The sequence below is a fragment of the Miniopterus schreibersii genome (genome assembly GCF_964146895.1).
Source record: "Miniopterus schreibersii genome assembly, chromosome: 10".
Taxonomy (NCBI): Eukaryota; Metazoa; Chordata; class Mammalia; order Chiroptera; family Miniopteridae; genus Miniopterus; species Miniopterus schreibersii.
The window spans coordinates 23106785-23131609 of record NC_138110.1 but is presented as its reverse complement, the minus strand read 5'-3'; the positions used below and the strand labels follow the sequence as shown (position 1 = coordinate 23131609).

General features: G+C 41.2%; 1 protein-coding gene across 1 annotated transcript in view; it reads right to left on the bottom strand.

The window, feature by feature from the left end:
• PSTPIP2 (proline-serine-threonine phosphatase interacting protein 2) overlaps positions 1-24825 on the bottom strand; it is a 68506-nt gene that overhangs the window by 18873 nt on the left and 24808 nt on the right. The window contains exons 2-5 of the mRNA XM_081149860.1: positions 16328-16428; positions 8701-8778; positions 4309-4343; positions 1562-1668 (exon numbers count right to left, since the gene is read on the bottom strand). Of these exons, the coding sequence (XP_081005986.1) occupies positions 1562-1668; positions 4309-4343; positions 8701-8778; positions 16328-16428 (321 nt within the window). The remainder of the gene's footprint in view (positions 1-1561; positions 1669-4308; positions 4344-8700; positions 8779-16327; positions 16429-24825) is intronic.

Here is a 24825-nt window from a genome sequence, read left to right as displayed (position 1 = left end):
TATAGGGAACTTGGATGACAGTGGTGAGCTGAGCACCAGCTGCTCTATTGCCTAACAGAATCCAGAGCACGGTCTTCTAGCACCGAGAATTTTCTTTGTAACTTGTTAGGAGGGGAAGTTTCAGAAGCCTTGCAAAATTAGCAAAACTTTCTCCAAAATGACTAGGGTTACCCAGGGCACTTCAAGATGTGAGGAAATGACCCTCCTCTCCTTTTAGTGGAAATCATATGTGCATAGACCTTGGTTGTCTAAGGCATTTTGCTTCTCAAAATTTGTAATTCCTCTAGAAAGGTGGGCAGGGTTGGCAAAATCAGTCAAAAAAGTTTGACCATCCAATAGGTGGGTGTAATGTACATATTATTTCTGCTCTGAAAAATACTTTGGGCCAGATGGACCCCTCAGAACTGGTGCACGAAGCTTGAATTTGTGTGAAAGTGCTTGATATGGTGTTCCTGAAATGTTCGTCTCCAGCCTTCCTGCCTAGCAAGAGGCGCAGCTATAAGAGCTTCTCAGGAAATGACAATAGAGGTAAGGCAGTCAGGCTCTTAAGATGCTGCCACCCACTCTACATGCCAAGTGGCCACCAAGGAGACCCAGGACAGACTGACTGAGAACCACAGGCAAAGCTGCTGAGACTGAGGTATGAGTAGCATCACCCTTAACAACGGGCTGTCTATCAAACACACACACTACAGACATGACATTGGTAGGGTCGGGATGAAGGAAGTTTTCCCAAAAGTCCATGCAGAGCTGCCTATGGAGATCTGAATGGAAATCTTTGGATGCGGGATAGGGAAGAGCTTGTCCTCCATGTGAAGCTGGGTTCCAGCCTTGGAGACCAAATATTAAAAAAAGAAATTCTGGGAAGGCCCTACTTGGCTGCCAGGCCAAGCTGAATATACAAGTCTTAGGAATAAAAGAGAGGGGAGTCAGAATAGTGGCTCATCTAGTCTAAGCAACACTTGATCCTTATAATGTCCTAAATGTTTGCTGGTTTTATTAACTTGCTCATTCCCGTCTCCTTCCGTGTAGCTGGCCAGAGTAAACCCCATCAACAGAAAAAAGCTTATGTATATCTGCTTTGAAGACAAAAAGTACTTGGATTTCCCAGGGCCTCAGTTTCCCTATTTATAAAATAGGGAGATTGGACTACATTATGGTCTCCAAGGAGAATGTGAGTCTCCTCCACTTCTTACCCTCCCCTTACTGCCTTGTCCAGGAGGAGTGTGGCCTAGGAGCCCGCCAGCTTGGATATGCTAGACTCTACTGAAGAGGGAGGTTCCCCTTTCCAGTCAGAGTTTAAATAGTGGCAGCAGATATGAAAAGAAGAAAGCAGGCTGGACCCCTGAATTCGGCAAAAATTTAAAAAGAACTGGCCTGGGGTGTAAGTGGGCACAGAACCATGAATCTCCACATGGTTCACCAATAAATAATCTCATAGGTTAAACGAAGAGCATGGTTGCATGAGGGAGGGAGCTGAGCCAAGGAGTTTAATGAACAAGCCAGCCTGGAGTATTCTGCAACAAGAAAAGCAACATCTTGACATGTATACAAACCCAACCTTTTTCCGTTGTAGCTTCTGCTTTTCCCTGAATTCTTCTATCTTCCTGGCCTCTTCTCTTAGGGTCTGCGCAAGCTGAATGTGACACTGTGCCACATTGTCTACTTCTGCAAAAAGAATTTTTAAAAACAATAAACAAAATATACATATGTCTGAATTCAAATACACACAACTGTACAAAATTTAAACTTATATAGAAAATACTGGAGCAAGTGGTTAATTAATTAACCAAGTACAAATTAATTATCTGTACTTGGTTACCAACATTTATTGAGCCTGTCCATGTGCCTAGCATTGCCCTGGCCACCAAGATCAAGGCTAGCAGGTCTTTAGCCTAGCCTCCTATCGCTATTTCTAACCTACTGTATGTCCAGGGCCAGGGAGAAGCTCATGGAGTTTGCAGGCTAAGAGATATTACTAAACCCACTACAACTTCAAATTCAACCCTATTTCTCAGTAGGTGACTTCTAAAGATCTCCAACATCTCATGTGCCTGAGCATTTTTAAGAAAGACATACAGCAAAATTTTGGTTAACAAGAGTTATCTCTGGAGAGAAAGATTATTGTTGATTCCCCACCCCCTTAGTTTCTAAAACCTGTACAATCAGCATAGCTTACCTCTAGAATAGAAAAACTAAAATTTTAATCTTACTTGTTCAATGAAAATAAATTGAAGGATGGCCTTTAAGTTAGAAAGACTAACAGATCTGATCTTAAAAAAGAAGAGGGACACCTGTAATACTTTCAACAATAAAGATAAGTTAAATTAAAAAATTAAAAATAAAAAGCTATTTTCAAAATAGCAAAAAAAAATTTTTTTGATTTGTGTGTCTCAAGATAACTTGAACAAGGTTGGGAGATACCATGACAAACTGGAAAAATATTTGCAATTTATATAACAAAGAATAAATAACTATATTAAAAGTTTTCACATATCAAAAGAAATATATATATATATATATATATATATATATATATTCCAATATAAAAAATTGGTTAAAGAACATGAAATGTAAAAAAAATTGGCTCAATGGCCAATAAACATTTGAAAATATATTCAGCCTTAACACTATTGAAAAATGCAAAATTTTAAAACATAGAAAGAGATCATTTTTTACCTTTCAGTTTGGCAAAATTTTTAAGCATGAAAATTCGTAGTATTGGTGAAGATGGGGAAAAACAGCATTGTTGGTGGGGAAAAAATCAATACAACCTTTCTGGAAGAAATTTTGTAGGATCAAAAAAATTTAATGTAAAATAATGAGGCAGTCTCTGTCTCTGTCTGTCTGTCTGTCTGTCTCTCTCCCCTTCCCTCCCTCCCTCCTTCCTTTCTGTCTCTTAAATCAATAAAGATATAGTAAAAAGTAAATAAATAAATAAAATAATGAGGCAGATTCATATGAACTGAAGTGGAAAGATGTCTATGATATACTGTTAGCTAAATTATAGAGAGATATGCGTAGTATAATCTCATGTATGTCTGTACAAGTGTGTATGTTTCTAATTAGAGAGAAGGAAAGAGAGACTGAGAGTTGTAAATGCATACTAATGGGTCTGGAAAGATATATACCAAATTGCTAGCATGATTAAAAATAGATATTTTTCATTTAAAAAACAATTTAAAAACATGTGCCCCACCCTACAGATTCTGACACACTGCCATGGTGTGATCCTATTTATTTATAATATGAATAGATAAAAACATAACTGTGTGTGTTGCATAAGAACATTGGAAGCATATTTGCCAATAACTGCTTAGCAGTAAGAAGTGAAAACTCGGGTGATTACTATCTTCCTCACAGTTAGTTGTCTCATTTGAATTTTTTATATAAATATATATACATATATATTTTTTAAAATATATCTTTATTGATTTCAGAGAGAAGAAGGGAGAGGGGGAGAGATAGATAGGAACATCAATGATGAGAGAGAGTCATTGATGGGCTGCCTCCTGCACGTCCCCCACTGGGGATGGAGCCCACAACCTGGGCATGTGCCCTGACTGCGAATCGAACTGCGATCTCCAGGATCCCAGGTCAATGCTCAACCGCTGAACCATGCCCAGCCGGGATAAATATATATTTTTTACTAATGAAATGAAGCTACTCATTAGGAAAAATAAAACAAGTAAAGTAACAACAAACACATATGCTTGGGAGATCCAGCTTATGCTGATGTCCCCTTGTGCTACGCCATGGTTGGCCTTGCAGTGCATGTAAGAAACATGAAGATGCTGTCCATATCTTGAGAAATGTATTCATTGATGAGTTAAAGAGGGAAGAGACCATCTTCTATGGAAAAGTTAAGACGAATATTTTCTTAGCTAACCTTTATAAAGCTCTAGAGTCACATAACTGGCTACAGAAACACTTTAAGCAGGTGTACATATTATGCCTTGGCCAAATCCTCAGTGTGGAAGCACCAAGTATTCTGAAGAAAAGAAAGCTTTAAAGGGAGTTTCTGAGTAACAGGCTTGGACAGGATCCCTCAAAGACCAAAGTGCCAACGCCTCAACCTAGACTTCAAGTGTGAAAACCACAGCTCTAAGGAAGTCAAATGCATGTCCTGATATGCAGGTGTGGGGGGTTCTCCAGCTCACTTCAACTCTGCTGAGCTATTTCTCACCTTAGGAGTTGCTTTCATTTTTTCCCCCACCAAATATGAGACTACTGTTCAAGTGAAAACCCACCTTTGATGACAGATAGAGCTTGCCACGGACAGCAAATACATTTTAAAGAGTCACTTACGCTGCTTGAAGACTTCAAGGGCCCGCTTCAGGGTGCTAAAAAACAAGCGCATATGTAATTTCAGATTCTGGAAATTGGCTGTACAATGTGATTATAATGTCATTGTGTGCTTTTGTCTCAGCCCATAACTTAGAGCCTCTAGTATCATCTTTGCCCCCCGAGCTTTAGAAAACAGCAAAAGATCAAGACTTCTTCAATCCAGCTCCTGTTTCTTACACTCTCAGTCCCAGGCACAAGCATCACAAATTCTTCTCTGTCCACCTGGGTAGAGCAAGATGCCAAAATTCTTTATGCTTAATTCCCCCCAAAGAGTTATGGGACCATAGGGGTTATGGTTCCTTTTTCTTTCTTTCTTTTTTCTTTTTTCTTTTAAATATATCTTTATTGATTTCAGAGAGAGGAGAGGGAGAGAGAGAGATAGAAACATCAATGATGAGAGAATCATTGATCGGCTGCAGCCCGCAACCCGGGCATGTGCCCTGACCGGCAATCGAACCCTGATCGCCTGGATCCTAGGTCGACGCTTAACCACTGAGCCACGCCCTGCCAGGCTATGGTTCCTTTTTCATAAGCATACGAGTCATTCATTAAAGTATAATAATTAGAAAGATGTCTACAAGCCAAACAAGAAAGGGTTCACACTGGGGGCCCCTGGTCACCTCCCTTTCCACCCATCATCAATCATCACACACTTATTGGGCATAAACGATGGGTCAGGCATTGCGTTAGATGTTGGCGGTTCAGCGGTACATGACAGATCTTAGAGTCTAATGGAAGAGACAGATATGAAACACCTTGTATTAGTGTTTTATTGCTGAATAACAAACTACCACAGATGTAGCAGCTTGAAACAATACATGTTTATCTCACAGTTTCTGTGGAGGCGGCCGTGAGCACGACCTCCCCCTTCCTCTCTTGCAGCCAGCCCAGGGCTCCTCCTCCCTTATACGCACACTTGGCCACCGCTTAAGTTGTCCCCCTTCCTTCCTTAAGGAAACCTCCCTCTGAGGGGACCTGGTCCTGGAAATTTTCTTGCTCATTGCTGCCTCCATGGAAGCAGATCTCACTGGGCTCACGCCAGCCACTGAAGTAGAAATGGGACTTTGTGAATCCATGGTCCTCTGGCCACAACAGCATAGGATCATGGATCATTTTCTATATGTGTATATGTATGTAACAAGTTCAGCTATTTTGCAAAATAAAAATCCTTGTATTTTCCATCTGGCTCCTTTTAACTACCTCGCTTCCGCCCCCCGCCGCCCTCCCCTGCTCTGTTTATCCCAAAACAAAGAGTTCTTATTTAACTCTGCCTTTTCTCACAAAAACGTTTCCAATTATTTACAAACACACCCAGCAGAAAAACATTACTGCACATTCTCCATACGCTCTACCCATCTTATGATACAATTTTTCAACGAAAGCAGTGCACTAGAAATGTGACCATATCTAAGCAAATGCAACTATAGTCCAGAAGGACAAATGAGCATCACTGAAGAGCAGACTTATTGCTGAAATTAGTGAGAAGCAAAGATGGATATGGCAGTGGATGCAACTGCAAGTCTTGTCTTATCAAGAGCAATGCAGTTGAAATCCTGTCTTCAGATCGTCTGTTCAGGGACTAAAATTTTTGTCCCACCCTAAATGACTCACTGTAAAGAGCAGCCCCCTATCTCCCTTTACTTTGTCATTAGCATTATTGCTACTTTCTGTGTGGGGACATGATGATAATCGGGGGATGGAATCTAAACTTTGGGGGTGGTAGACTGGCCACACCATCTCCTTGCCTCCCTCGTGTTCTTCATTACTGTGCAAACAGGACCCTTTTAATAAGCACTTTGGCCTTAAACCCTTACAAGGCCGATCAGAGGCCAGAGGCCCTCAGTGTGGCCGATGAGGCTTAGCCCATTGATAAGCAAAGTCACTCACTCTCATATGGGGTACCTTCCTAAAGATCGTCCTGGAGGTGACAGAGACATAAGTCACTTAAACAGTCTTTCACTTCAACTTTGGCAACGCAGTTCCCAGGTCTCATATCCTGTTGGGTGTTTCTCTCTGAGGTGTATATTCTTAGAAGGAAAACTGAGCTTTTATCACGGAACAGAAGAGAATGGTGCCAGAGTCTCTCTATGAATTTACTCAGTTATGAGTCAACTGTGTAAGAATATAAGAAACAGCATTTTTGAATCAGACTCATTCTGCTAAGCATCTTTCCCAAGAAATATATGTGAGAGAATGTGGCTAATATCCATCACATCACCTCAAAAGTTTTTGGATATTTTCCCAAGCAGCTTATTTATTTTATAAATAAATGTGCTTTTTCTTGGGGAGAGAGGGGCAACTGACCTACTAATCTCCCTTGAAATGATCTAAACTCTGCTGTAATGACAGTGCAACTTGTCTAAGTCTGTGTAGTTGTGATCTGTGACCATGCAAATGTTTTACATATTCAAAAAACAGAACTAAATCAAACAGGGAAAAGAAAAGAATCCTTAAAATAAACTGAAATGAACTTAACTAATACAAAATTTGTTACATAATCGTGAAAAGAAAATATATTTTTTAAGTGACCTTAGAACACAGGATTCTTAGTGAAATCTAGCTTAAGATCAAAAATAACTGCAAGGAAAGGTTAAACACTATTCACAAGTTTTATTGTTAGTAGCAATATTGATATTATTTTGAAAATTTTTGATATATATTGTCATTAAAAGCAAATAATTATACTAATATTGTCAGGAACCAAGGTTTTCTTTCAAGAGGAAATAAATGTAAAATTAAGGAAGCTAAGTAAAACCCTGTAAAGTGAAATTAGAACTGGAAATATCAATGTGAACTCTGCTTTTAAAAGCTGTCCTCTGGAAGGACCTAGAAGCAATGACATCTCTGTCACAATGACCAATGCTAGAGTTTCATCTCTAATCATGATTGATTAATCACTAAAAGGAACTAAGTATTTTTGAGAAATAGTTGATTCCACGTTTAAATTTAAAGTCACAATTATATTAAGAAAATGTGGCAAATGTGGATAATTATGAAATCTAGGTGATGGGTTTCTTATGTTTGTCATTTTTACTTTTCAGTGTGTTTTCATTTTTATTTTTTTATTTTAATATTTTTTAATTGATTTTTTTTTTCAGAGAGAGAGGAAGGAAGAGGGAAAAAGAGAGAGGAGAAACATTGATCGGTTGCCTCCCGCACTCACACACCCCAACTGGGGATCGAACTTTCAACCCGGGTTTGTGCCCTGACCAGGAATCAAACGGGTAGCCTTTGGGTGCACAAGATGATGGTCAACCAACTGAGCCACACCAGCCACAGCTCAGTGTGTTTTTAAATTTTTCATTCACAACATTGCAAATAAAATATCATCATTAAGTTAAAAAACAAATTCTCCTTGTACTAATGTCCTATATCTGTGGGTAACAAATTTTTGGTTTATGTAATTATTAATAACTTAACTAACTCCCAATGTTTAAATCCTTTTCATTAATCTAGGGCTTTGAGTCCAGAGCGCATGCATGCATGTGTGCCTGCATGCATGGGTGCATGTATTTTAGAAGCAAGAGAAGAGGGAGGACAATATCTCGTCTACCCCCATTCAGACCTCTGCGAGGACACAGACCTCTATGCAGCTGTCTATAGCACAGCCAAAGCAGTGTGCCGGCCAGTATGTAATGCGATTAGGTCTGCAGAGGCCTTGCCAAGTTCTGTCTGAACTGCTCCTCCCAGCCCCACCCCCCGCAACGTGCTTGCTTTGGAGAAGGAATCTAAGTAAATTTCCATATGCGTAGGACCAGCCACAAAATTTGTGAGGTCCACTGCAAAATGAAAATGTGGGACCCCTTGTTTATAAATTATTAGGAATTTCAAAATGGTGATAGCAAAGGGAAGTAAGCCAATTACGAAGCCTTTCTAAGTATAGATTCCTCTATGACTTGACTGCCATGAAGCCAGGAATGATGGAAGAATAAATAATTGTAGTGCAGAAATCTCACATTGATCGTGAGAACTATACATGATGCAAAAACAGTCTCTTGTAGCTATCACAAACTATGTGTGTATATATAGGTGTGTGTGTGTGTATAGGCTCTCCATCAGATTTCTAGTATAAAATTATATATAATGTAAAACCACTCATGAAAAAGTATACATAGAAAAGGACTTCAAGGAAAACTTGGAAAATATTAATAATGGGTTGCAGTTTCATAGTCCATTTTAACCTTCTTTCTATTTTTCCATATTTTTCACAACTAGAAATAAGAGGGGGTAAAAAACAATTAAAAATTGTTTTCATCCAAGACTTTACCCTACTGGCCAGCTTCGTCTGCTGAAGTGATGGGGCTCCTGGCAGGATAAACCAACTTCGGAACCAGAAAGAAATGTGACACCTACTTGATCTCAGACTGCCCACATGGTTTCTTCCTGGAGAGGTTGAGCAGATCTTTGCCATATTTCTCTTCAATTGATGCCCTGAGGGGAACAGAAAAAAGGGTGATAAGTCCTTCTCAGGGCTGACTCTTAGTTAAGACACAGGACACTCCCCTACTGCACCTTTGAGAGTAGCTCAGATATAATACCATTCTCTAAAATACAAAACTCCTTCTACATAACAGAGAAAAGGCCATTATAAAAAGACCAGTGGCCTTTATCTCTAAGGTGGTCTTCTCCAGCTAAAAGGTCCTGGCATGAACATTACAGCAAAACCAAGCATGGCCTCTGACCAGTACAAGCTAGTACATTACAGATGAAAATGCCAAAACTATGATCCAAAGAGATTATGTATATATAAATATATATATATTTGGAGGTATTTAGTGGAGTAAGAGATATTTCCAACAAATGCACGCCTGAGACCCATTTTTCCTCCTCCTATCTTCTCTAATAGTACCCTTTCACCTTCCTATAGAGTTCCTCATTTATAGTCAATTCAAATACACACCTAAATATACTAAAGAGGGGAATTTCAGAATATAAACTCTGCGATCAGCAAGTCTCACAAAAACAACTGGTCATTATTTGGTGTGGCATGAGTCTGTTAAAGCACCAAACATACCCCTTTCTCCCCCCTTTTCCCTCTCCCCATTGCCCTTTGCCACCATCTCCATGTTGTAACCAAGACCCCCACTGGATGCCTGAAACCACGGAGAGTACCAAACCCTATACATACTGCTTGTTTTCTATACATACATACCTTTTCATTTAAAGGAAGCACTTTACGGCTTCTCTTTAGCATATCTGAATTGCCAGCATCACTACTTTTGTGCTTTGGGGCCATTATTAAGTAAAATAAGAGTTACTTGAACACAAGCACTGTGATAGCAGGATAGTCAATCTGATAACCAAGATGACCACTAAGCAGCTAACAGGCAGGAAGTACATACAGTGTGGATATTCTGGACAAAGGGATGATTCACATCACAGGCAGGACAGAGCGGGACAGTGCAAGGCTTCTTCACTCTACTCAGAAGAGCTTGCAATTTAAAACACATAAATTGTTTATTTCTGGAATTTCCCATTTAAAATTTTCAGACTGCAGTTGACTGTGGGTAACTGAAACCGCAGAAAGCAAAAGCTCAGATAAGGGGGAACTATTGCATCTATATAAAAATTTATCACACTCTACAGAGAACATTTAATATTTTTACACATAAGAAGATGCTAAGGCCATTTTCTTTTCTTTCTTTTTTCTTGTTTTTTTTTTGTTGTTGTTGTTGTTAATCCTCACCTGAGGATATTTTTACCATTGATTTTCTAGAGAGAGTGGAAGGGAGAGGGAGAGACAGAGAGAAACATCAATGTGAGAGAGACACATCGATTAGTTGCCTCCTGCATGTGCCCTGACTAGGGCTGGGAATCGAGCCTGCAACCAAGGTACGTGCCCTTGACTGGGAATCGAACCCAGGACCCTTCAGTTGATAGGCTGATGCTCTAAAGACTAGGCCAAACCGGCCAGGGCACTAAGGCCATTTTCATTAAAAAAGTATATATAGCCTGGCTGACGTGGCTCAGCAGGTGAGCATCGACCTATGATCCAGGAGATCTCGGTTCAGTGCCCGGTCGGGGCACATGCCCAGGTTTGGGGCTCGATCTCTGGTAGGGGATGTGCAGGAGGAAGCCAATCAATGATCCTCTCATCATTGATGTTTCTCTCTCTCTCCCTTCCTCTCTCTGAAATCAATAAAGATTTTTTTTTAAAAAAAAGTATATATGTGTGTATGTTTAAAATATGCACATATTTTATACTTTCAGAATTATAGACATTAAGAATTCTCAATAATCTTTTGCAGTTTCCAGGAAGAGAAATTATTAAATTGCTTTTTTTTACATTAAGGCACCGAGAATCTGAACACAGCGTAGGCAGCATCTGACCCCCACAGAAGGTCCTAGGACCTGGTAAGAACTGCGTTCCAGCAAGAACAACGGTGTGCTCTTTGGAGAAAGAAGAAACTTTATTAAGGTGAAATGACAGCCTCATCTTCACTGTATCAGCGGAACAGACATAAGATTGAGAGGATATCCCCCCAGCAAATGGGAAGCAATGGAGTCCAGGGGCCTGTAGCCAATAAAGGAATCACTAGCACTTTGCAAAAATCACCCTGAAATAGGTAAGCCTTTACCTAGGTCACCCTCCTACCATCTATGCGAATTTTCTCTGTCATCTGTTCATTAATTTGTCATTTACTAAATACCCACTATGAGCCAGGCATCCTATTAGGAAAACATAGAGATGACTGAAATATGAGACCTGTCTGGAGGAGCTCATAATCTGGCAGGGGGAGAGATATAAACCAATACTTTAGTTTTCTACCATGTAATGAGGGCCATAATGAAAATATACAAAACAGTAGAGGAACAGTACTCCTCTAAGCACTTAGCTGCTTACACTTTCTTCACAAAGCCCTCCTTGAAAACTCCAGTTCATTTTTATCCCTCCCCCATGCAAATTCCTAGACCAGGAAAAATCCATGTGCCATTTCCCCTTCAATGACCTATAGCAAATACTGTCAGATCTGGCCTTTTTCATCAGGCCTGAAAGCAGCCTCAGGATGATCCTCGGCTCAGTGCTCCAGGCCCCAAAGTTAGAGTGGATGTGTGAGATGAAATCCTTTAGCTATAAAACCTAACACTTAGACATCTTGCCCAATTTTACTGTACATGCCAATCATAGCACCTTGACCAAATTATAAATTCTTTGAGGAGAATCATGTTGTTAAATCCAGAGGGGATCTTACAGAGCATCAACTACAACCCCTTCAATTTACAGAGGAGGAAACTGACACAAAGAAAGATCTAGGCCCTTGATTAATATCACCACTGGCTGCCAGGAAGCCAGGATTAAAAGATCTGGGTGTCTGGGCTTCATCCCAGTACTCTACTTCCCTTGTAGGGCTCAGTTTCCAGCCCATTCTATTGGGTACATGTTATGAATTGAATTGTATTAAATCCCACCCTCCCCACCCCACCTCCCCACACACAAAATGTTAAAGTCCTAACCCCCAGTATCTCAGAATATAACTTCATTTGAAAATTGGGTCATTGCAGACGTAATCAGTTGAGTTTACCCTGGGTAAGGTGAACCCTTAATTCAATATGACTGGTGTCCATATAAGAAGATGATATGAAGACACAGGAGAAAAATGCCACATGAGGACAGAAGAAGAGATTGGAGTTAGCAGCTGCAAACCGAGGAACACCAAGGACTGCCAGCAACACTAGCAACTAAGAAAAAGACATGGAACAGATTCTCTCCTCGAGCCTTCGTGAGAGCACGATCCTGCAGACATCCTGATTTTAGACTTCTGGCCTCCAGAACTATAAGAAAGTAAATTTCCAGTTTTTGGCAATTTGTTACAGCAGCCCTAGAAACTTATACAGTACGTTATGGCTTGGCTATAACTTGACCACCAGGTACTATTGTCTAAGGGAATCTGTCGTTGCCACCCTGGCAATCTGTCATTCTTAAGCCCATCCTGAGAGATAGAGGATCCAAGAGTAAGAGCTGTAACCAGGGCAGGTTGACCTCTCCCTAGAAAGGAACCCTGGGATGTACAGGAGCTCATAGGAAGAGCAGAGTCCCAAGGCACTGGGGCTGGGGATCCCCCAGCCCATAGGTACAGCAGCTAACCTACAAGTGGTGCACAATTCCACACATAAAGGAACTCCACAAACACGCTTCCTTCCTCCCTAGCCTCAGGGTTGGGTTGCAGTACACGATTCAGAGCACTGACCTGGCCACCAAGTTCCTGGAGAAACCCCCTTTCAGAAAATGTACCCAGACATCATAGGAGACCATTAAGTAAAGTGGAAAAGTCATTAGACATGAGGTTAAAAGACGCCCTGGCTCCACCACTTGCTGCTTTTGTAATCTTGGGCAGGTCATTTAAACCCCCATTAAGCCTCAGATTCTTCAACTGTAAAGTGGAGTTGATGATGCATACCCTACCTTCTAAGATTAATATAACAGAACTAGTAATGGGGACCATTTACCCACCACTTATTGTGTATCAGGTGCTGTACTAGGCATACTGAAGTTGTTAACAGCACAGATTCCAGGGGCCAACTTTCCGAGGTTTAAAACCAGATTTCCCTTATTATGTAGTTAACCTTAGGCAAGTTATATAACATCTCTGAACCTGTTTTTTCAGTTGTAAAAGAAGGATGATAAAACTTGCCACACAGGGTTATTGTGAGAATTAAATGACCTAATATATGCAAAATACATGGAAGCTGGCTTGTACCAAGTACATCTTCAATAAATGACAGCTATTACTATAATCTCATTTAGCCACCCCTCCTCTCTGCAGTATGACTATCGTCAATTTTCTATTTCTTATTTCCTACTCACATCAGGAGCTCAGTATGTAATGTCTGGTCCCACTGGTCTCTAGAAGGCAGAGAATTGGTGGGTTTGGGCTACGAGTGATAAGATAGGTTCATTTTAACCGGTAACCAGTAGAAGACCTGAGATTGGAGTGCTATGTAGAATGCTTCCTTTAAAGAAAAAAAAAAAAGAAGAGGGAAATTTGACCTGGATTTTAAGGATGGGGAGAATTTACTCAAGCACAGAGGAGAAAGGAGGGTATTCCAGGTATCCAGGTGTCAAATAATGGAGTAAAGATGCAGAGGCAGAGACATCCAAAGCATGCTCACTAATAAACCTGTCTGACTGGAATAGAGAGAGTGGTGTAATGAGTGAGAATGTATGAAACAGGAAACGCAGATAGAGAAGGTCTCTGCATGAGGAACAAGCCCATCCTCCCAGAAAGTCACCTGCCCTTCTGCCCAGAGTTGGTGAATCATAAACATAGGGCCTGTGTTAAGTTGCATAGGCCCAGGGATCAGCCATACAGATGCAATTAAGTCAGCATTCCTGCCCGCTCCAGAGCAAGATCTGACACAACACCTTGCATTTAGGTGATTGTTCTGTCTGTCCCCAAATGAGTGTAAACAGATTGACTGCATTCCATCTGGGTATAACTAAGGTTGAGCTCCCAGAAATTCCAGAGAGGTCCATGGCAGGACTGTGACACGTCAGCAGGAGGGGTGGGGTGTCTCAAAACTAGGATATAGGACATGGTTAGCCACATATCATAAAAATTTTATAAACATATGTGTATCACACTTGATGAAATCAAAATAATAAATAATATTATTTGTGATATTATAATATGACAGGCTGCTATTATCTTTGTCCCTGTGTGTATGTTTTGCTTCTGGCCCATATGAATATGCCAGGGTTCCGCACGAAATTTAAGACAGCTCACTAAAATAATGCTCAAGACCCAAGGAGGATGTTTCAGCAACATCAAACTATGGCCCCAACTCAGCAGACCAAGTCCCAAGTTCCATAAGCACCTGGTACCTACCATGGCAAGAGGATAATTTATGTGAAGAGGACTGCACTTGCATTATCATCCTGAAAAGGACAGAGGCCAGACGCATACACTCTCCTCAGTGACAGCAGCCTCCTTCTCGCAAGCACGCCACCAGAAAAGGGTGCCCAAAGACCAGGCAGGCACGTGCTCAGGGGTTTCAAGTCCCCACACTCAGGGCATACATACATATATGACACTCTGACCTGATGGCAGCAGATTCTTCCTCAAAGCCAGGGCACATGGGACTGGTTTCTTTTGCTATGAAACTCCTGGAGAAAAATGGCCATATACTAGAAATACACTATGAATACTAATCATTTTAATTTGCATATATTTTTCCCTCTTTCCCATATATTCTTGTGAAGCATTTGAAAAGTGAGATCTTAGCTTTTGGGTTCTATTTGGACTTATGTTTTTCCAACTGTAGGTCACGACCCATTAGGAAACCTTAAATCAATTCAGCGGGTTATGACTAGCATAAAATCATAGGGTTGTAATGTTTTCTTACATTTTTGTTTTCTGCATGTGTGTGCCAGGTGGCAGTGTAACATGTATTTCTTACTGAGGGTTACATTTTTTAAAATGTGGACAGCACTGATTTACACCACCATCCCATTGTGTCCGGGTACCATTGAATGGTCCAGCCTGGGCAGCAGAAGCTTCAGCCATTAGCCAACACCTCCTTCATGGATGTGTCACAAGGCTATTTCATTCCCAGGAGAAAATGTATAAAAGCCCTAACCAGAAGAGGAACACAAAAGCAAGGGGTGTTCTGCAGTTTCTATTTCCTGCATAGTTGTGGGACTCTCGATTGCTTGCTACCTTGTCAGCTCTGTTGAAGGAGGAAGCCCACCTCCAGTGCCTATCAAGAGAAAGGAAGGCTGTAACTTGGTATCCCCACTGTCAACCAGCTTGTGTAGAAGAGGGAGGCTGATCCCTCAAAGGACAAGGCACAATGACCAGCTCCATAGAGCCTGTCAGTGGACAGACCTCGCTCTGTCCACTCTCCTGAGATGCACAGTGGGGCAGTGGTCCAGGTTCAGCTCTCTCTGAGCCTTTGAATCAGTTCAAGGCGAGAAGCCTCACCACCTGAGTGCGCCTACCAGTGTGAGCTCGGTGATGCCTAATGTTCTCTTGATTAGAAAATGAAAAGACTTGATCGAAGACTCTTTGATGTCTGTATCTCCAAGTTATGACTCTCTGACTCACTGCCTGACAAACAGAACTTGTTAATTAGTTTGGGGCCTAGCAATGACCTGGATCTTAGGCCAAAAATCCCCCTAAAGAACTCCATCCAGAATCACAATGGAGTATTCCAGATGAGCAAGAGTTACATAAAACTAACTCACTCCACTAAGTATAGAATTTTTATTTTTTAAAATCTTATCCATTAAAAAAAGAAAAGAAGCCCTGGCCCAGTAACTCAGCTGGTTAGAGTATCATCCTAATATGCCAAGGTTTCGGGTTCGATCCCAGTCAGGGCACATATAAGAATCAACCAATAAATGCATAAAAAAGTGGAACAACAAATCGATGTTTCTCGCTCTCTTAAACCAATATACAAAAATTTTAATTAAAAAAAAGAAAAGGAAAGAAAATCCTCTAACACAAGCCAGTCTCCTCCACCTCCACCAAACCCTGCTGCCATCTGGTGTGCAATGACCTGTCCCCACACCTTCGTCACTGCTCCCTGACCCCCAGTGGTCTCTGAACCAGGCTCTGCCCCCTGCTCACCACATGGATCATGCTCATTCTCATCTCCCAGCTTGCTGTTCCCCCACAGCTATCTGGATGCCTCTCCACCTATCAAATCCACCTCACCCTCGAAGGCCACCTCAAGGATCTCCTCCTCCATGAAGTTCCCAAGCCCCCCTTTTTTGACCAGTCCTCCATAGTCCCCCTCTCCACTGAGTCCTCTCAGTGTCATGAGTTATCACACAACCTAGTGGTTTATTACATTTTGTTTGCTGTTTGATTCATACATCTTATCTCTCCAACTGGTTTCTAAGATCTTTAGGACAGGGATACCATTTACATCAGAGGGTCTTGTGAACCGTTAAACAACCAGGAAACAGTGAATCGTTCCTTGTTTACATAGAAGCATCTTTCCTCCCCTCTCTCTTCAGAGAGAAAACAGCATGTACCTCTCTTTTAAAAAGTCTTCGAACTCTTTGCAGTTCTTGCGGCCGTTGTTCAGATGTTGGATGATGCTGTCGTAGCCAACAGTGCTGAGGATGTCTGGACTCTGGTGAAAAAGGAACGACACGGTGTCAGACCAGGAACAGCACAGGCAGAAGCCCCGAGGCCTGAAGAGAGGGGGGAAGCCCACAATGGGAAGTTCCTGAAACGCGTTACCTCCAAGACATATTTGACCAAAACAAACAAAATAGAAGAAGTAAGAACGCATGTAGCTGTGGAAGAGTTTTTGAAATTATGAAACTGAAGGACCACAAAACAGGAAGGAAGTGACAGAGGACTGAGAGGAACATGGATGAAGGAGCTGGTGGGGCTCTGGACCCCCATCCATGTCCTAAAGCAGGCCCAGGGCAGGGAAGCAGGAGAGCCTGACCCTAATGTCCCTTTTTATAGCCAATAAGCCCTGCTGAGGGTCAAGGGTATTGCTGCAAAGGGCGAGCAGCCCTGAGCCCAAAACCAGGCCCCAAGAGTGAGAGAAAAGGTCCGGCTTCCCATTGGGCAGCATGGAGGGGAGCCGGCAGCCAGCATGCTCCACATGGCCACTGGCCCCAGTTTGGGAGAAATAAATTTTCTTTTACTTTAAAATGAGCAGTTTCTTTCTCTTTTATTTTACTAGTGCTCTGAGATTGGAAGAAACTGCCTAATACTTGCAAAAGCATTAATCCTAGATGCAGTATATTTTAAAACTCAAAGTTCCCTCAGCTCCCCAAACCAACAAAATCCAGGACTCCAAGAAATATCCACTAAAGTGTCCCCTACTAAGTAAGGTTTGCTTCTTGGTTTCTACCCCCAAATGCTTACAATAGGTTGTCTGATGAGACTTCAGTCCCTCGGGAAGGTTGGTTAGTCTGTCCCTCGGTGTGTCTGGAATGCTTTGAGCTTCCCCACCCCCAGCCCAGCCAAGGCAGACCATTCCTTCCCAGCTCCCAGTCAGCTGAGAGAGATGTGACTCTGCCTGGGGTGGGGGTGGGGGACACCTGAAGACACCTCTCTGTCTAGCCCAGGACTAGGATAACAGCAGAATTCCTCTCTTCCATTTGCTGCCACTTGGCATGGCTGAGCAGATGGGTCCCAAAGAGACACAGCAGGACCAAAGTCTGAGGCTGATTTCAACGTGGCATTCGGAAACTAAACTGGCCATAGCTCCCACTGCATTAACAAATGGATTATTACAAGTATAAGAAATTTTACAGTCATATAGATAAATCTAAGTTAGAAATACACTTAATTCTATGGGTGCTGGCTGTTGTTCGAGCATAGATTTAGGCCTTGGGAAGCCTAAAAAATGGCCTCCGCCAAAGCTTCATTTCTCTACCCGCCCACTCCACATACCCTCTCTTCTGTTTCAACCAGGTAAGCTTTAGACTGCCCCCTGAAATGCAGTGCTCAGTGGCAACACCAAGACGATGCTTACATTATCCTCTCCTGAATCCAAATCCAGCCCCTCCACTTCCAAGTTTTCTGGAAGCCTTCAGAGTAGCCCAGTGGTCCCTCCTCTGGGCTCTCAGAGCACCCTGTTTCTGAATTTGCTGTTCGGTGTCCCCCACGTGAGTAGCCTTGCTGTCCCAGCTCCACTACAAGTGCCTGTGGCTTCTTCGACATCTTGGACCACTCCTGCCCACACACATACCCCCAAAATCCGGCTTATCTACAGTAAAATCCTGTAGGATGAAAATGCCTGTTGTGTTCCCAGCCAGGTGCATTAGACAAAAACAATGAAAACAAAGACTCCTGAGTGAATGACTAGGTACAAAGGGTCAAAACAATGTTGGTTTTAGACAGAAGTGCTTTACTCTTCCCAGAGAAAGATACTCGGGTCGCTGTTTTATGCTACTCGCTTGGAAAACGTGGTTTCCCTGTTTTAAATTAAGGGTGTGTAGGCTCTTCAAGCTAGACAGGGAGGGTGGAGCTAGACCAGGGTTTCCTACAAACAAATCAAACTACCAGGCCTTCGGGCAGCCAGCCTTAAAAAAAACCCAGAATTGCTGCTTCAGAGGACTGACTGGGTTACAGAGGCAAGCAGGAAAGGAAATCCCCAAGAGAAAACAAAGAGTGCCTAGGGCCAAATTCAAAGCTGTGGAGGATTTGACCTGGAAACTCCTTCCTATATTACTCAGAGAGCATGGGCCAAGTAGGAAAGAATACCGCATGAGCACCAAGATAGCATCACAGATCTGCCATCAGAAGTGAGTGAGCCAAACACAAAACCCCAGTATCCTCGACTTGGTCATCAGGGCCCTCTACATATTATATTTTACTTCTCTTTTCCAGCTTTCCCCTCACTGGTCTCTTTCTTGTTTTCCAAGCAGACCGTGTACATTTCTACCTTAGGACCTTTTCACATGCTCTTCCCACAGTAGGAATGGCGTCTCCTTCTCTTCACTTAAATCCAACCTCTGCTTCAGAGGCAGTTCAAACTCCATTTCCTCTCTGAAGTCTTCCTCAAATAATTCGCCCTATAGTCTCCTCTCCTTTTTCTGAATGCCTTGAGTGTTTAATGCCTAGTCATTTCATTCAGCTCTTACTATATATTATTATTCACATCTTCCAAAAAATTCGTTAACTTCTTAAAGAATAGCGGAATTATACCTAACCTCTATCACCCACAGTAGCTTCCACCTCACTGGTGCTTGAGCAATGTCTATGAATTGTATATCAACTACAGATAAGGAACTAAAGAGCTTACCAAGCCAGCAGAAGATAGGGTTCTTGCAGTCAGGGAGCCTATTGTTCACTTAGGGATTCAGGAAAAGACATGTACATAAAACAAACGTGTAGGCACAAGAAAAACCAGAGACTAAAAGAGTATAATAAGACTATGTAGAGAAAACATACAATGAGTGAGAGAGAAAAGCGAGAATGGGCTGGGTCTTCAGAAAATAGGAGAAATAAGATGGTTAGGATTCACACAAAAAAATAATGACCTAAGCTTCCACTTTATGGAACTAGAAAAAGAACAAAATAAATCTGTAGTAAGGAGAAGGAAGGAAGTAAAAAATAGACGAACATAATAAAATAAAAACGGATGCACGATAGAGAATATAAATGAAACCAAAAGTTAGTCCTTTGAAAAGTTTAATAAAATCCATAAATCCTTATCAGGTTGATCAGAAATCAAGAGAGAAAAAACACACAAATTATCAATGTCCTCAATCTGACAAAGGGCATCTACAAGAAACTTACAGTTAACAGCCTACTTAATGGCATAGGACTGAACATTTTCCTTCTAATAAAGAGAAAATACTGACGAGTGTCAGAGTGATGGAGGAGGGCGGGTGGGTGGAGGGAGAGAGAGTAACCAAAGAATTTATATGCATATATGCACAACCCAAGGACACGGACAATAGTGGGGAGAGGGACTGGGGAGAGGGATGGGATGGGGTGGAACGGGTCACTGGGGAGAAAAAGGGACATCTGTAATATTTTAAACAAAAATAACATTTTTTTAAAAAGAGAGAAAATAAAGCAAGAAAAAGAAACAAAGGGCACATATTTATTAGAAAGGAAAGAGTAAAACTGCCTTTATTTACAGTCAGTATGATTGTGTACACAGAAAATCCTAGGGAATTTGACAAAAAAAATTACTAGAACTAATAAATAATATAACAAGGTTGCAGGATACAAGGTCCATATACAAAAATCAACTGTATTTCTACATACCAGCAAGGAGGAGAGGGAATTAAACATCATTTACAATAGCATAAGAGATATAAAATATTCAGAAATAAATACTTAGAAGACTACACATGAAAATGATAAAACATTGCTTAAAGAAATGAAAGAGAACCTCAACAAAGGTAGGTATATACCATGATTGTGGATTGAAAGAGTAAATATTATTAAAATGTCAGTTTTCTCCAGATGGATCTATAAATTCAACACTATCCCATCAAAATTCCCAAAGTCTTTTCTGTAGAAATTTGCAAGTTAGCCCGGCTGGGCGTGGCTCAGCGGTTGAGCGTCGACCTGGGATCCAGGCGATCGGGGTTCGATTCCCGGTGAGGGCACATGCCCGGGTTGCAGGCTCGATCAATGACTCTCTCATCATTGATGTTTCTATCTCTCTCTCTCCCTCTCCTTTCCTCTCTCTGAAATCAATAAAGATATATTTAAAAAAAAAAAAAAGAAATTTGCAAGTTAGCCTAAAATTTATGTAGAATTAAAAAGAACTTAGAAGAGGCAAAACAATTTTTTTTTTTTTTTTTTTTTAAAGAACAAAGCTGGAGAATTCAAACCATCTGACTTCAAAACGTTCTATGAAGTTACAATAATCAAAACAGTATGGTACTGATCTGAGGACAGACCAGTTGAACAGAACGGAATCCAGAAACAGACTCACTCACTTATCAATTGACTTTCAACAAAGGTGCCAAAGCTATTCAATGAGGAAATGACAGTCTGTTCAGCAAATGGCCCTGAGACAACTCTGCAAACTTTTGGGAGAAGAGAGCCTCTACTCATTCCTCACACTGTACGTAAAATTATTTTGAGATGGCTCAAAGACTCAAATATAAAACACATATAAAACTAAAATATAAGGTTTTCAGAAGAAACCAATAGGAAAACACCATTGATAACTGGAGATATTTCTTAGAGAGGACACGAAAATATGAACTCCAACAGAAAAGACTGAAAAATTGGACTTTATAAAAATTAAAAGCCTCTGCTCATCAGAGAAATTATTAAGAAAATTAAAGGACAAGCCACAGGCCAGGAGAAAATATTCACAATACATGTCAGTCAAAAGACTTATATCCAGAATATTTAAATAATACAACAAAATAATAGCAAAAATACATTATAAGCAACCCAATAAAAACTGGGCATAACACTTGAACTTCATAAATACTTCATAGAAAGATACTTCATAAAAGATATTCCTTTGGCCAAAAGTTCATGAAAAGTTGCTCAATATCACAAGGAAATTCAAATTAGAGTCACAATGATATCTACTTCATGCCTAGTAGAACAGCTAAATTAAAAAGTAAACATTGAACATAGGCAAGGAGGTTGAACTATCAGAACTCTCATGCATTGTTTGTGGGAGTGTCAAAATAGTGCAATCATTTTTGGAAGATGGCAATTTCTCAAAAAGCTAAACATACATGTACCCTAGGACCCAAAGTTCTACTTATAAGCATTTACCTAGTGAAATGAGAACATATGCCCAGGAAAAAGTCTTATACAAGAGTGTTCACAGGAGTTTTATTCACAATAGCCAAAAACTGGAAACAATCCAAATGCCTAACAATTTATGAATGATACACAATTTGTGGTTTATTTATACAATGGAATACTACTCAGCAATAAAAAGGAAAGAACTACTGACATGAAATAACATGAACGAATCACAAAAACATTACACTGGGAAAGATTCCAGACATAAAAAGTATTTACTGTATGATTCCATTTATATGAAATTGCAGGACAGGCAAGCAGTTTTAGAACTTATTTCTATGGAAAAAGAAATAAGAACACTTATTGCCAAAGCCAGGAAGGGTGTACTGGGAAGGGCAATTTGGGAACTTCCTGGAATACAGAAATGCATACACCCTTGTGACCCACATTCCTATTAAGATCTTTCTATAGAGGTGTGGATCGTACAGGTGTATGCAGTTTTCAAAACTCATTGATCTGTGTATTTCATCTTATATAAATTAGACCTCAAAAAAATTAAAAGGCAAAAAAAAGTTGATTAGGATTCAGAGGAATAATGGGAGGAAGGCTGTTACTGGAAGGAAGAGAAGCTAAGCCTCATGAATGGACCTGGTCTTGGAGTCCTGAGTGAGGCAGGAGATGAAAAAGAAGGGGTGAGCAGATCCAAGCACCCAGCAAACCCCCAATACCCAGAATGTAAGGTTAAAAATGCTCAAGTTGTAAAGAGCATTCAAGTTTTTTGTTTGTTTGTTTTGTTTTTTAATATATCTTTATTGATTTCAGAGAGGAAAGGAGATGGAGAGAGAGATGGAAACATCAATGATGAGAGTCATTGATTGGTTGCAGCCCACAACCCGGGCATATGCCCTGACCGGGAATCGAACCCCAGTCACCTGGATCCTAGGTCAACGCTCAACCGCTGAGCCATGCCCGGCCAGGCAGCATTCAAGTTTTAATCAAGGGATTTGTACTTTAACCATAAAGTCACTCAGGTTTTTTAGGACAAAAAATTTAGCAGATACAGCAGTGAGCACATCTGCTCCACACCCAGCAGATGTGTGAGCCAGGCAATAATAAAAGCAGCCTTGTGAGCACGCCAGCGGGCCGTCCAAAGCAGGTGGGGTGTGGGGTCAGAGAAGGAGGAAGTCTATGTGGGATGCTCACCAACTCTAATGCTTAAGGCTGGTTTCACTCATGCTTTCAAATCACATGGACCGCTCCTTCATGCCCAGCCCTGAACCCTGAATCCCTTGCTGCAGAGGCCTCTGAAAACTTGTTTCCAGGCTCCTCTTTCATATAGCCTCTGGGCAGAAGGTAGAGGCAAAGGGGAAGCAAAGAGCACCAGCAAAGCCTGCATCAGAATTGCAAGTGCTGCCTCGGAGCATCCCCGCATCTGGTTCTGTGCTGCATCTCAGGGCCACCCCACCGAGATGTCTGTTACACACAGTTTTTCCAGATGTGGGCTCCAAGAACCAGAATCAGTGTGGTAAACATGCAGACCCTCTAGATCTCACCCCAGACCTGCTGATTCTGAACCTGGGGTGGGGAAATGTCCACTTTTTACACTCCCTCCAAGTGACTGTAATGCTATTTGAGAAATGCTGCCACAGAAATTACAAAACACAAAAGAGCAATCGTGGTTCCTGCCTAGAGAAGGAGCTGGCTACAAGAAGAAAGCAGGGTACGTGCACACGAACTACGGGACACAGCAGAATGGAGCCGTGAGAGAATGATTGTGAGGAAAGGGCAAGGGAGAAGAGAATACAGAAGACCCTCCATGGTTTGCATTTCTTTGTAAAACCTCCAAGTCTGAGTAAAAAAAAATGCGAATTGGCACTGATGCCTTTTGGAAGCACAGAGCCCCACTAGAGTGGAGAGGAGGCCCTGACTCTGCATTTCATACAAAGGCTGCATTTGTTTGACCCCTGGGCATATGATGCATAAGTGTGTTGCATTTTGCATTAAAGGACCACAGCATGTTCCAAAAGCACAGTAAAACAGGAGTGATTTCCAGACTTTACAGCAGGAGAAAATAAGACACTAGGAAGAGAAATTCTCCTTATCACTGTCTCCAACCACAATGAAAGAACTTAAAGCTCAACCAACAATACTATCCAAATCTTTGTTATTTATTAAACGCTATATGGCAACAATAGACTTGGGATAAAGACTGAGGACGTCAACTTGCCTCCCCTAAGCTCTTAACCTTGATCTTTTTTTCCTACTCACTTTCCTACTTCTTTCACCCAAAGAGGTAAAACCAAATGGGTCAAACTCCCCTTATCAGCAAATATGGATTAATTATTGTTAATTGATACTAACAATTAGGTCTAATATACATTGAACACTTGCTGTATTCCAAGCAGCACACCAAGCATTTCACATGGAATATCTTGTTTAATTCTTATAACAATCCTATTCATATAGGCATTGTTATTACCTTTACTTTATAGGACAGGAAACTGAGGATCAAAATCTGTATTCCGAGACAGGCTTACGCCTGTATTCTTAAATTACTAAACCGCACAGCTTCTCTCACTGGAAGACAAGGACCACATCTAACATTTTGTTGGTCCATTTCCCTGAAATTCAAGATGGGACACACCTAGGCTTTAAACCTCAGACTAGGGTTTGAGTCCCAATTCTGCCACGCCCGAGCTACGTGACTTTGAGCTAATAGCTCAATCTCTCTTAGTGTTAATTTACTAGACTGTAAAATAGGGATCACTGGAAAGATTGAATGAGATCTTTGCTTTGAAGTGGTCAAATGCTTCACAAACTAAAGGGATTAAGGAAGACAATTGAATTTTTCAAGACCAGGCCACATAAGCAAAAAACCCCTACGTGTTTGGACCATGTAAATGTCTTCATTGAAGGTAGTGAAATAAATGGAGCCTGTTAGCTATTCAAAAATAAGTATGGCGTGACCGGCCGTGGCTCAGAGGTTGAGCATCGACCTAGGATCCAGGAGATCACAGCTCAATTCCTGGTCAGGGCACATGCCCAGGTTGCGCGCTCGAACCCCAGTCAGGGGTGTGCAGAAGGCAGCTGATCAATGAATGACTCTCTCATCATTGACGTTTCTATCTCTCTCTCCCTCTCCCTTCCTCTCTTTGAAATCAATAAAGATATTTTTAAAAAAAAAAAGAATTCAAAAATAAATATGTTGTCATCTGAGGAAGCAGCTGGAAATGTGTCAGAAATACGTCAGCAAGGGATATAGAAACTGCCAGCAGTGTTTGCAAACATGTTTACCTAAACCTGAGGTCAAACTCACTACAATGGTTGT